This window comes from Ciconia boyciana, chromosome 4 (assembly GCF_034638445.1).
Source record: "Ciconia boyciana chromosome 4, ASM3463844v1, whole genome shotgun sequence".
Classification (NCBI taxonomy): Eukaryota; Metazoa; Chordata; class Aves; order Ciconiiformes; family Ciconiidae; genus Ciconia; species Ciconia boyciana.
Window position 1 is genome coordinate 15,852,705 of NC_132937.1, and position 12,395 is coordinate 15,865,099.

Genomic DNA, 12,395 nt, shown 5'->3' on the forward strand with positions numbered 1-12,395 from the left:
ACACTGATTTAATAATGTAAAAAAATACTTAAGTGTTGAGAAGTATACCTACGTGCTCTCTGTATTTGCTAATTATACACTTTCTTAATGGAACAAGTGAAATTTACTTCTGATAAGTATTTAACTAGCACAGATATCACATTTTGAACTGAAACCTGTATTTTTTCCGTTGTCTCCAAGTTCCCAATACATTTATATACACAGGCACTGTAGTTTTCTTTTGGGGCAAGGAGCAGAAATGTCCGTAACAGTTTACTTCTTCCTCATATTTTACGCATACAGGCCTCCTACGCATGTCCATTTACGTTAATTCTAAATGTAAACTTCATGCACATGTTCCTCTGAGAGGACTTGCTATGGACTGTTGAAGCTATTCATATAATCTGAGAAAGGATGGTATTGGAGTTGTAAAAACCTTGATTTGTGCCTAAAAACAATGGAGCCTTACCCTCCAGCTGGGATAATTATGTCCCACTGTTACAAAAGTAGAATGAAAACAGATACACGGAGAGACCATTATATAAGACATGCATGTAAAATGTTAGTTTTATGGGTTTAGTTGCTTGGTGTTTCAAGAAGTCATTAATATATTACTATCACTTTGTGGTGGAGCTGGAGCAACTTGGGTTTGAGACGGAAAAGAATCACTAAGTCATGGCAAAGGAAAGGAGAGCCAAGAAGCACAATGAGAGAAGAGCAGGGTCAGACAGTACTGGGGTAGGAGGGGGGGGTAAGGCAAAGACAAGGGGAATCTACAGCCAAGTTTAAGTGATTAGACGGGCTGTGGGACCCAAAGCTCTACAATATTATACCTCAAAAGAAGTTATCACAGTCAAGGAGGTAAAGAGGCAGGCCTCCATAAGTGACCTCAAAGCTTCTGCTGACAAGTCTCATGGCAAGCCAATGCCAACAACATGAACATATTTTTATTTCAGACTTCCCATCCTTTTGCTCAAGTACAAGACTGCATCCCTTCCCAGAAACTGAAGGTCCGGTGTCTTAGATATTACTGCATTAGTACTTTTTACCAGGCCTACAACAATATAATACACTGGGGCACAAAGCTTTCAGCCTGTAGGAAGTTAATACTGACAGCCAAGTTTAGGTAAGCAGCACTCCTTTATTATTGTTTGGTTCATCCCTTGGCCTAAATGAGTATTTTTAAGAGCTTAACACTGCTAGCTCACTTTTAATTCACTTTGTTATATCATAGCAGCTGTTCTTATTAATATAACTGGGTAAACCATTCTTAAGTATCTGCTAATCAGCTTGTTAAAAAAATATATTAGAAAAGATAAAGAGCTCAATTCAAACATTAATATTAATGTCTTACCAGACCTTCTGGCAGGAAGTTCAGGATTATGTATTAATAAATGCTATCCACTTCCAAACATTTTATTTACCACTTCATTTACACAAATGCCAAAACAGAGTTTACCATACGTGCTGTTCTATAAGAGAGAGGGGCACTGGCATCACAATTTTTTTTTTGCCATAAATACAACAGAAAACACAAAGCCAGATTAAAAATTAATAGCAGTTTTAATTTTAAATGTTTTTCATTAGAGAGCTGTTATAGAGTTTCTGTTCTGCTGTGATAGACAGCAACCGGATCAAAATTTTCTTGCTATGAAATGCTTGCTGCAGAGGGGTTAAGGTCTTCCATGTGCAACAGCAAGCAAAAAATGAAGGAGATGAAAGCAGTATTTGTAGAAGAGAGAAACATCACCGCTTTATTACAAGTGTTATCCCAAGCAGAACATCACTTTTGCCAAAACCCTCAAGTTTCAAGGCCACTACAGCCAGACAACGACCTTGCTCCTTTTAACTACTGCATTACATCATTTGGGTAGCCCATACTGCAGTGTTGCTTATCCCTGGCTATCAGTAACGCCTCCAGAGTAGACTGCCTTCCTCTTCTGCAGGGCATCTCTTTCTCTTAAAGATGTTCAAATTCTTATTGTAATGAACCATTACATAGCTTCAATTCTGAAATACATATTCTAAAAACAAAGAAAAATGAAAACACTTATTAAAGCTGACATAGGTAACTAGAATGTCCATTTCTGTAAACTGTAACACTTATACAATGAAAGATTACAAGAATTAAAAAAAAAAAAAAAAAAAGGAAAGTGTTCCAATGCCATTAATCATCAAGAAATGCAAAGATGTACAAGCATCTGTTTACACAGAAACAGGCTAGCAAATTCTGATTCACTAGAATAAAAAGACTCAAAACAGGTGAAATGCATTACCAGAACTGCAGGGATTTAAAATAATGGGGCAAGCTTGCTAACGGGAAAAAAAAAACATTAAAAACAAAACAACACAACCTACCCTGCAGTATTTCTAACAGAATGATTTCCCTGAGAAAATGCTGCTGATCTGATTCAGGTCAGACCATCCTTCCTCAACATTAGTGCAGTGCAGCCCTGTATAATACATATATTTACACATATGCATAGCCTTTTCCAAGCCTCATTGGAAATGATTTTATCTCCTATCCTTATAAACACTGATGATAAGGATTTAAGCTCAAAGCTTACACTTGAATCCCCTACCCATGTTGGTGGGCAAAACATACAGGAACGTTCAAATCTGTGACCCACAGTGACAAGGTGCACTTCCCGTATCTGCAAAAGGAGGAGAAAGAGAGAAGCAGCAACACCCTCCTGACCCGTGCACCTGGCACCGTTCTAATAAAAGAGCATGGGGGAGATAAAAACAAATAAGCTCAGCGGTGCCCGAGTCCCACAGCTGGGCAGAAAGGGACGCGGTCAGGACCGCCTCAGCGCTACCAGGCGCCGCCGCCTCCCCGGACTCCTGTCAGCACCAGGAGGGCGGGAACCACCTCCCCCCTACTCGGTCAGTCCCCAGGGCTGAGAGAGAATAAGGAGAAACTCCTGAAAAGTATCGTGCTCCGGCGAGGGCCAGCGGGGCTGCTCCGACCCGCCACCCCTTTCCCAGCCCGCTGCGCCTGACAGGCAGCGCTGTGACAGGCACGGCGAGAAAGATAGCCGCCGCGCACCCCGTCCCCGGCAGCTGCCCTCTGTTAAGGCGCGGGCAGACCCCGGCTGCATCAGAGCACCGCTGTGGGTCGGTGGCTTGGCCACCCCCCGGGCGGCACTGCGCCTGGCCTGGCCTCCTCCCCGCGGGAGCACTTACCATCGTAGCGGATGGCTCCGGATCCCATCTGCCGCCGCCGCCGCCTCAGCTGGGCTGCGGGAGGCGGGAACGAGCCGAGATCAGCTGTTGCCGCGCTCGAGCATCCCCCCGCCGAGCGCTCCTCAGCTTGGCCGACGCCCGTGGTGCGCTGAGGGGCGGACGGCCTGCCTTCACGGCAGCGGGGCCGGCGGGGTCCCTGCACCGCTTGGCCGCCGCCTGGTCCCGCTGCGACCCTTCCCCGGAGGTGAGCTGCCCGCTCCCGCTGCGAGCCTCCCGGCCGCTCCTCCTCCGAGCTCTTTCCCAACGGTGGCCCGGACCCCTAACGCCGCCGTGACCCCCAGCCATCGCCCGGCCCCCAAGGGTCTCCCGCGTCCCTCGGAGGGGCGGCGGCGGCGGCGGCTCCCGGGGTACTAGAGGGGACGGGAGCCCCTGGAGGGCGCGGGGAGGCGGTGGCAGGCTGGGCGCGGGCACCCCCGCCACCACAGGGGCTTATGGTGTCCGTGGGTTCATTAATTCTCCCGTGACTGCCCCGCGGCTGTGCACTCCAGGTTACTGCGTGCTGTGTGGAGATGGAAGAGAGTCCCGACTCCGGCCATCACGCTAATTCTCCGTCACTCGTTCAGGCTCTGTCAGGGAAACGTTAGATGGAGCCCCGTCCCTTCCCCTCGGCGGGGCCACCGGGCGGGATGGCGAGGCGGCCGCGGTGCTCCGGTTCTACTGCTCTGCTGCTGCGAGGGCCGCCCCGGCAGGTATTCCCTCTTGGGATGTTTAGTAGCAGAGCGGCAGGTTTGATTGCTTGCTTTGAACAGGTAGTCAGGCTCGGTGCCGTAACCCCTTATTAGTTACTTTTAAGAATACGTTAAATGACTGATCGATTCCCTGTTGAAACGCAAAGATGACATCGCGTCCCTTTAAAAATAACTTGCTGACATGAAAGACACTAAAGTAATAACATCACTTCACATTTTTAATACAGACTTTCACCTGAAAATGTCTTTTAGAAATATTAGGTAATTAAATTGTCAGGCATAGAGTGAGCGCATGAATGTCTTCACTGAAAGCACCAACTTCTGGGATCAAACTAAAAGAAAATTTATACAGTAGTACTTCCTAAGAATTGAAGATCAGAAAAGAATATCAAATCAAACTATTATGCAGGCATATTATTATGTATAAAGCCCTGTGGATGGAATAAATGGCTGTATCAGCCATACAGAATGAATGGTCCTTGTCAGAAACCACTTCCAGCCTCAGGCGTGGAAAAATACTGTCCTGTTACTTTCAACAGAGCTTCTGCCCAAGGAGAACTTGCAGGATTTTAATCAACTAGATAAAGTTTAATACAATCAAATACATTTAAGATATTGTCGTGGTTTAACCTGAGCTGGCAACTAAGCACCACCCAGCCACTCGCTCACTCCTCCCCCCGACGGGATTGGGGAGAGAGAGTCAGAAGAGTAAAAGTGAGAAGACTTGTGGGTTGAGATAAAGACAGATAAAGACAGCAAAAGCCGTGCATGCAAGCAAAGCAAAGTAAGGAATTAATTCGCTACTTCCCATGGGCAGGCAGGTGTTCAGCCATCTGCGGGAAAGCAGGGCTCCATCACGCGTAACGGTGACTTGGGAAGACAAACGCCATCACTCTGAACGTCCCCCCCTTCCTTCTTCTTCCCCAGCTTTATATACTGGGCATGACGCCATATGGTATGGAATAGCCCTTTGGCCAGTTGGGGTCAGCTGTCCCAGCTGTGCCCCCTCCCAACCTCTTGGGCACCTGGCAGAGCAGGGGAAGCTGAAAAGTCCTTGACCAGTGTAAACACCACTTAGCAACAGCCAAAACATCAGCGTGTTGTCAATATTATTCTCATACTAAAATCCAAAACACAGCACTATACCAGCTACTAGGAAGAAAATTAACTCTATCCCAGCCAAAACCAGCACAATATCAAAATAGCAACAGCAAGCACTCAGGAAGGAGCAGAAAGTGGGAATGTGATTAGCAAATTCTGGCCTGCACATTTTTTTTTATTAAACAGCAATTTCAATGGTCATAAATGGCCAGTGGGAGTTCAGAATTACATGTTGCCTCAAAGGCATTACTCATTTTATCAAAGAGCAGGTATTAGTTGCACCATACTCTTCAAAGCAATACTATAACAGAGGAAAAGCTAGATGTGAGAGCTCCAGACCTCCTTCGGCCAGATGCTTAGCAACGTCACACTGAATAGACAGTAAGCCCAATGCTTTTGCTGCCTTGTCAGTAGTCAGTACCTGTATTTGAAACAAAATAATCTATTTAACCAAAGTCCTTTACTTGGCCAAGAAAGAAAAAGTCTGAGAACTTCTTGCCATTCAGCTCCTGTGACCTAACACATGCTGTTTTATTCATCTGTTTTCCCTGAACAAGAGGAAATATTCCCCAGATACTTTGCTGGCAAGCTTTTTCTACCCAAAGGCTCATTTTTCTTTTAGCGTATCTTCCAGGGGTTGTGAAGCAGACATAAAATAGCTTCCTTTAATCAACCTGGTTGTGTCACAACAGAGGAAAAGCACTGTTGTTTTGTTCTGAAGAACGGGGCACACTTGTATGGACTTCCATACACAGACTGGACTTCAGCTCTGTGTGCAGTTCTCTGTCAACATGGAGAGTTCTTTCTGAAGACCTGATGGCTGATTACAAAACCTTTTCCTTCTGCCTGCGTGCATGCACACACACAATTTAAGGACTATTTTGCACAGCTGGTGCTCAGCCATGATCCTATAAATATCATTGAAATTAACTTTATTTTTCTCTGTCTTGTATTGCATCCCAATTTATGCCAATCTGGGCAGGAAAACAAACCTTATAAAACTGTTGAATAGTTTCCAAATTTAACAGGCTCCCTGAAAAAAAACCCTCAATGTTTACTGGCTTGCCATCTTTATGGGCATTTTATTCTTTACAAGACCTCCTTTCCATTTAAAAATAACAACTTTTACACAAAATATCCTTCAGCCTATACACTACCTGCAAAAATCTTCTTACAGGTGCTAACCATTCCTCTTCCCACATTTTTTTTACTAAGAGCACAGCCTTCTTTCATATTTCTGGAGCACAGCCTTCTTCATATTACTGTCCTTATTCTCTCCTCCACAGCATAACCTTCAGCCATGGATATGAAGAGTGCTGTACTAAACCCCTTCTGGTTGTAACTTCACTAAAACCAATCAATAGAGTCAACTAAATTGTGCCTGAAGAATGAAAGTTGTGCCTATAGAAATAGAAATAGAAATAGAATAGAATAGAATAGAATAGAATAGAATAGAATAGAATAGAATAGAATAGAATAGAATAGGAGTAGACTATTTCAGTTGGAAGGGACCTACAACAGTCATCTAGTCCAACTGCCTGACCACTTCAGGGCTGACCAAGTTAAAGCATGTCATTAAGGGCATTGTCCAAATGCCTCTTAAACACTGACAGTCTTGGGGCATCGACCACCTCTCTAGGAAGCCTGTTCCACTGTTTGGACCACCTTCTCGGTAAAGAAATGCTTCCTAATAGCTCAGCCCAAGGGCTGTGTGCCATTCAGCACACATTTTAAGGGCATAAGTGAAATCAAAGTGATATATTATTTTTGTACCTGCCTTCTGCACTGACTTGAATTTATTCATATGTTGTGATATGGCCTAGGAGAATCTAAAATGATTTAATGTGATTAATTGTTCTGTGTTTACAGCAGCATAAGTAAGGGTAGACAGCAGAAAATTTTGGAGATTTGAAAAACTTTGAAAAGAGGTTTGTAAAAGTGTGGCTGAGGCTTCATGAAAATAAGTTGAACCAAACTGTACCCAGTATTGCTTCACTGTTGTATTGAGAGTACAGAGCCAGAGTCTTTATTCAGTAAGCCTTATTGGAGCAGGAAAAAGATTGCTTTGCTAGTTAATACCTGTGTGGCAGGAGAAGCCATGATGGAACAGGAGGAGCCATTTCCTGCTTCCAGTGTTCCTCAGAGTTTTTAATCCATTTTCACTTGCTCTGTTTTGGTCTGGATCTGTTCTTTTTCATACACAAGCATAGGTTTTTCCTGTGTAGTCCCTGATGTATTTTGGTCTAGATTCTGCTTTCTATTTGGTTCAGATAGATTTGTCTTGCTTTGTAAGGCATGGAGTACCTGATTTTCCATGCCTGTGAGCCAAATGGTCCCATCATCTATACAAATTAATTCTGATAACTTTCAGTGGTTTGAAGGATAGATGTTACCAAAGGTTATTTGTACATGGGCTTGTGCAAGCAGGCAGGACCTTCTCTGGCTATCATCCAGGTTAGCCAAGCAGAAGGCAGCTCTGACCTGAAAGTTGGATAGCCCATTTGGTCTGGTTTTGAGCTAATAATGTCAGTCTTTTCTCGGGGATTGTGTTAACTCAGGGGTGGCACTCCATTATCGTTACTATATAGCTTCCACGCTGCTGTTGCCTCAGATCTTGAGAGTTTCGAGTGCATCTGAAGAGCTCAAGACTGTCTTTGCCTGCTTGTATATAGGATTTTCCCCAGAACAGTTAAAATTTGAACCCTGCCCAGATAAGAAAGGCACCACCTTAGCCAACAACTTATCTTGGTCTGTAAATCCAGGGTTTTATTTGTGTCTTGTTCAAATGTATTGACTAAAATATTTTCTTGTTTGCAGTATTAATACTGGTAAGACACTGCAGTTAACGGGGATCAATCTGTAGCCTATTTGTTTTATTTACCAATCACACTTCTCTAAACCTACCATTAACACCTCTGAGGGGTCATCTGAAGACAGCAGGTTTATGCATGTTTCAGTAGATTAACTATTTGGATCTGATTTCTAGTAATGATGCATGAGAAGAAAAAAATGCAACTTTATTACTAAGCCACTCTACAACAAAAGGTTTTGCTGTTGTAAAATGCCTGATGGGGCAACTCTTTCTTTACAACTGATGATTCACATAATTTTTGGACCACTAACAGGGACCAGTCCTGCAAATTTTTCATCAAGCAAGCAGTGGACCATTTACCTCAAAATACCACTGTGAATCTTCCGCTTTACAATATTTCTATATGAATAAAAGCCTGTGATGGTGTGCTTATGGCAGCAAAAAGGTACCAGACCAATACAGTATTAGAAAATCTGTGAAAATGATGCCAGTAAACCTTGTAAAGAGTAGAAAAAGTCTAAAATTTGTGTTGATTTTCAGGACTGTGGAAAGAAAATCCTACTAGTTGTAAGTTGAAGCTGTATGGTGTAATAATCTTTGAAAGGCAATGAATAATTTTACTCCAGACTTTTGGGATTTTCTAGGGTAGCACTGCTTTTAAACCTGAGTTTCCTTAATCTGTTGCCATAGGTTTTTTTAGCTGTGTAACCTCTCATCTCAAGCAGCCTGTGGGTTTGAACCCTTGACTGTCCCACTAAACTTAATTTCATCTTGAAATTCAGATGATCAAGAGTATATAGTTATATATTAAGTATGACTTTAACTTTTATTTTCCTCATAGGCTTTTTCCTAACAGCATGCAGTTCCTTTAAAACTGCTAATCAGAAAGCTGATGAGTTCTTTTGCTATTTTTTTTTTAAATTAGGCATTGGCTATAGTCAAGCGATCTCTTCAGATTTTGCCTGCACTTCAGACATGCCTGGGTCCATCTCACAAAATATTAGGCATTTAACAGAGATATCTACATTGGAAGCCTTGCTTAGCAATGAAGAGAGACAGGCACTTCAGGAAGGCATTTCAGCTTTGTGTTTGCCTTTGTGATTTCTTGTGATTGAATGACTAGTAGAATATGCCAACTGATATTATTTCTGCTCCTTCACTGGATGATTTGCAGGAATATCCAGTATTGATACTAACACATAAAAGCAGCGCATATGATTTTCAAAAGTACTGTCTCTGTGTTGCCTTTATTCTTTTCTCCTTAAATCAGTGAGATTGCTGTTATCATTGGTTTGACATAGTTTGACCCAAAATGACTGGTTTTGAAAACCCAAGCTGTAAAAATTAGCATTTTGCAAAGACCAGTATGTGTATATGTGAAATGGATCGTGTGATCATTTGTGCTAGTGAAACACACCTGCTTGTCTACATATACCAAATGAACAAGAACATAACTGAACCAAGTTCATTTAGAGTTGAGGGTTGGTCTCATAAATCAGGCACCTGACTTTAGGAAATAAATGAAAGACATTGCTGGAAAATTACATAATCTTTTTTGCTAGGAGGTCCATGCTTGTGAATGAAATTAATAATGCTTCCCTACCTTATCATAATTTATCGTTACAATACTTATAATTAAATATGATTATTTCAAATTATATTATAATATTAAATATGGTGATATGGATGTAGAAGTAGTTATGTTTTATCAAAGATTCAAGAAAGTTTAGTCGTAGTGTTAATTCAATTCTGGTTGTAAAGCAGAATGAAAAGGAAGGGAAAGTACAAGGAATGAAGTGTTTTTCTGCTTCAGGAAGAATGCAGGCAGATTTTCTCCAGTCAATTAAATAAGGGCTACTGCTCAGCTTTCTGGTAACTTTGTGTGAGAGACTGAAAGAGTTAATGTCTCAAACATTGTGGCGAGGCGAGGCGCGATTTGCATGGCGACAGCAAGTCGGCGAGCACGGGGTGGGGAAGAGCGGGAGCGGGACGTGGAGAGCGCGTCGGAGGATGCGCGGTTCCGGGTTCTGCCAGACCTTACCATGTATGGCCAGAGGTCACACAGAGTTTACCTGAGGAAGGGGCTTGCGACCACCCGAGAGACCTCTCGCGACCACCCCCGTCCCCCAGCGCCTGCGCAGAAGATTGAGAACTTTATAGAACAAGAACCATGTAAGTCCTGAAGGGGCGTACCTGGAGGCGGGGATTAGCTTATAAAAGACACGCCCCCCGGAACCACGCGCGTGCCCACCACTGGAGGATTGCCACGTCTGTCATCGTCATCGTCATCGTCATCGTCATCGTCATCGTCATCGTCATCGTCATCGTCATCGTCATCGTCATCGTCGTCGTGGGATCCAAGGGTGGTGATACTTTTTCTTTCTCTTTCCTCCTCTCTTTTCCTTTCCTTTTCTTGCTTCTCTCTCCCTCTACTCTTCCAATATATGCAAGTTTGGGATAAATTGTGACGGGTTGCCTGGAAAATAGCTCCATTGCCAAATCGCCTTTGTTCGTTTGTTGGGCTTGCCAGTTCGTTAAGTTTGTCTGTTTGTTGAATTTGCCAGTTAATAAAGTTGCTGGCCAGCCTGTTCTTCTGAGTCATTGTCGTGACTCTACCGACCATGCGGCTCTGCCAAGCAGAGATCGGCTTTTGTCAGTATGCAAACAGTCGGGGAATCGAAAAGATTCACCCATCTCGCAACCCACTGAATGGGACGAGACACTTTGCTACATTGAGAACATCTGCCAAATTGCACTGAAAAGGTCACATCTGTTTATCTGGGAGCAGGATATGTTTTGTAATTGATTGAAAAGAATGGCATAGGCCAAGTGGCAATGCAATAAGGCTGCCCTGAGCAAAGCCAATGCAGAAGTAAACACAATTTCAAGAAGCTCTATCAGGAATGAGCAGTCTTGGTGAACTCATATGTACAGGATTTGAAGTCTCTAAGGAAACTCTGGATCTTTATTACTCAGGAAGCGAACAGATTAAGACTGAAAGCTCCCAGCTTGAGCCAGACCCGGCAGCCAGGTTCCTTCATTGGTAAAACCACTGTGAGCACTTTCAAGTCTGGCATGGAGGAGTTGACACTTCAAAGCCCAGTTGGATCAGCTGCCTGGGGCATTCAAACTTTATCTCTGGCTACAGCCTGCCAAGGCAGATGGATATCACAGGGCTAAGGTGCAGTGTGAGATGACCGGAGGAAGGGCACCCTCACTAAAGGGGGGTGGCTGTGGAACAACCCTCTACAATAATCATATTAATCCAGGCTGATGAAGCAAATCCAGAGTTTCACCATCTTCCTCTCATACTACAACTATGGTAAGGCTTGTAATAATCAACTTTATGCAATTTTTTTTTAAAAGGTGACTCAATGTAGCCCTCGTCAAGCAGAAGTGATCCAAGATAACTCTCTTAGAGCTACTGTGGGGAGGTGAAAAGCATTACTGCTACAATAACACCACTGTTAAATATTTCTGCTTATCTGAGTGATGATAGGATAGTTATAAGAGATTTTTTTTATCCTTGGCCTGAGCGTGTTTCATAATCAAATGTTCCTTTAAAGATGGGAAATTACATTAACACCAAAAAAAAGAATAAGGAAGCATTTCTCTCTTAGGCAGTGCCATATGTCTTTCCAGGTGGAAATACAACAGGGTGCAGTAAGGCAAGGATTGTGGAGGGACCCTGTTGTGCTTGGCTGTTGGAAAGCATATGGTGCAATAATATTCCAGCTCTGCCTGTGAATTTTCCTTCTCCTGTCTTCTCTGGCAAATACGATCATTCTAATTTATATTCAACTATTCTGTTTGTGCCTAGGAATAGAGTGCTCCTTCCATCATCAAAACTACATATTAGATCAGGTCCCACTTCAGAGAGAACCCCAGAAGAAACAGAGAAGAGGTATGAAAAATTTCCTCACTAATTGTCTGAATCACCTTTACAATGTAGAAGAGGTTATGGAGGCTTGTATTTCAATGGCCTTAATGGAGACTTTGTGATGCTGGAATTCCAGGAGAAGGAATCTCTCCCCATCTTGAAGCGGTAGCTGCTCCAAAGACAAACAGTGCTGGTCCTCAGCCAATTTTTGTGCCCCTGCAGTAATGCTGAGCTGCATTTGGCTTGGTCTCAGGGCTTCCTTCCTAGCTTTGGAGGTGACTGCATGGAAATTATTGCATTTCAGAATTTATTATTTATTGTTTAACTTTCTCAGTGCACTCTTTGGGGCATGATGCTGCAGAAATGTTAGCAAAACCTGAGTTCCTATCATCATGCTCTCCTGTGCTTGGCCAGGCATGTCTAGGACTACACAGAGAGCTTCACATCTCCAGGGCCTTAATTTCTGTGGAATCCAGTGAAATGCTTCAGATGCATGTGTAATCAGAGATTATAGCAAAAAGTAGAAGTAGTTATATTTGTTTCAGTATCAGGTCAGCATAGAATACAGTTTCTGAGTGAGGCTGTTGCTTGCGGCTTCTGAGGAAAAAGGCATAAATCTCTGGCACTTGACAGTTTTGAAATAAGAAGCCCATGCAGGAACGTTTGTCTGTCATCATAAGCAGTTTAA

At 43.2% G+C, this 12,395-nt stretch overlaps 1 protein-coding gene across 1 annotated transcript in view; it reads right to left on the reverse strand.

Annotated features, from left to right (window-relative positions):
- Positions 1-10,170, reverse strand: part of LOC140650837 (elongation factor 2-like) — a 39,910-nt gene extending 29,740 nt beyond the window's left edge. The window contains 2 exon segments of the mRNA XM_072859638.1: positions 9,900-9,960; positions 10,079-10,170. Of these exon segments, the coding sequence (XP_072715739.1) occupies positions 9,900-9,960; positions 10,079-10,170 (153 nt within the window).
- Between the last annotated feature and the right edge of the window lie 2,225 nt (positions 10,171-12,395).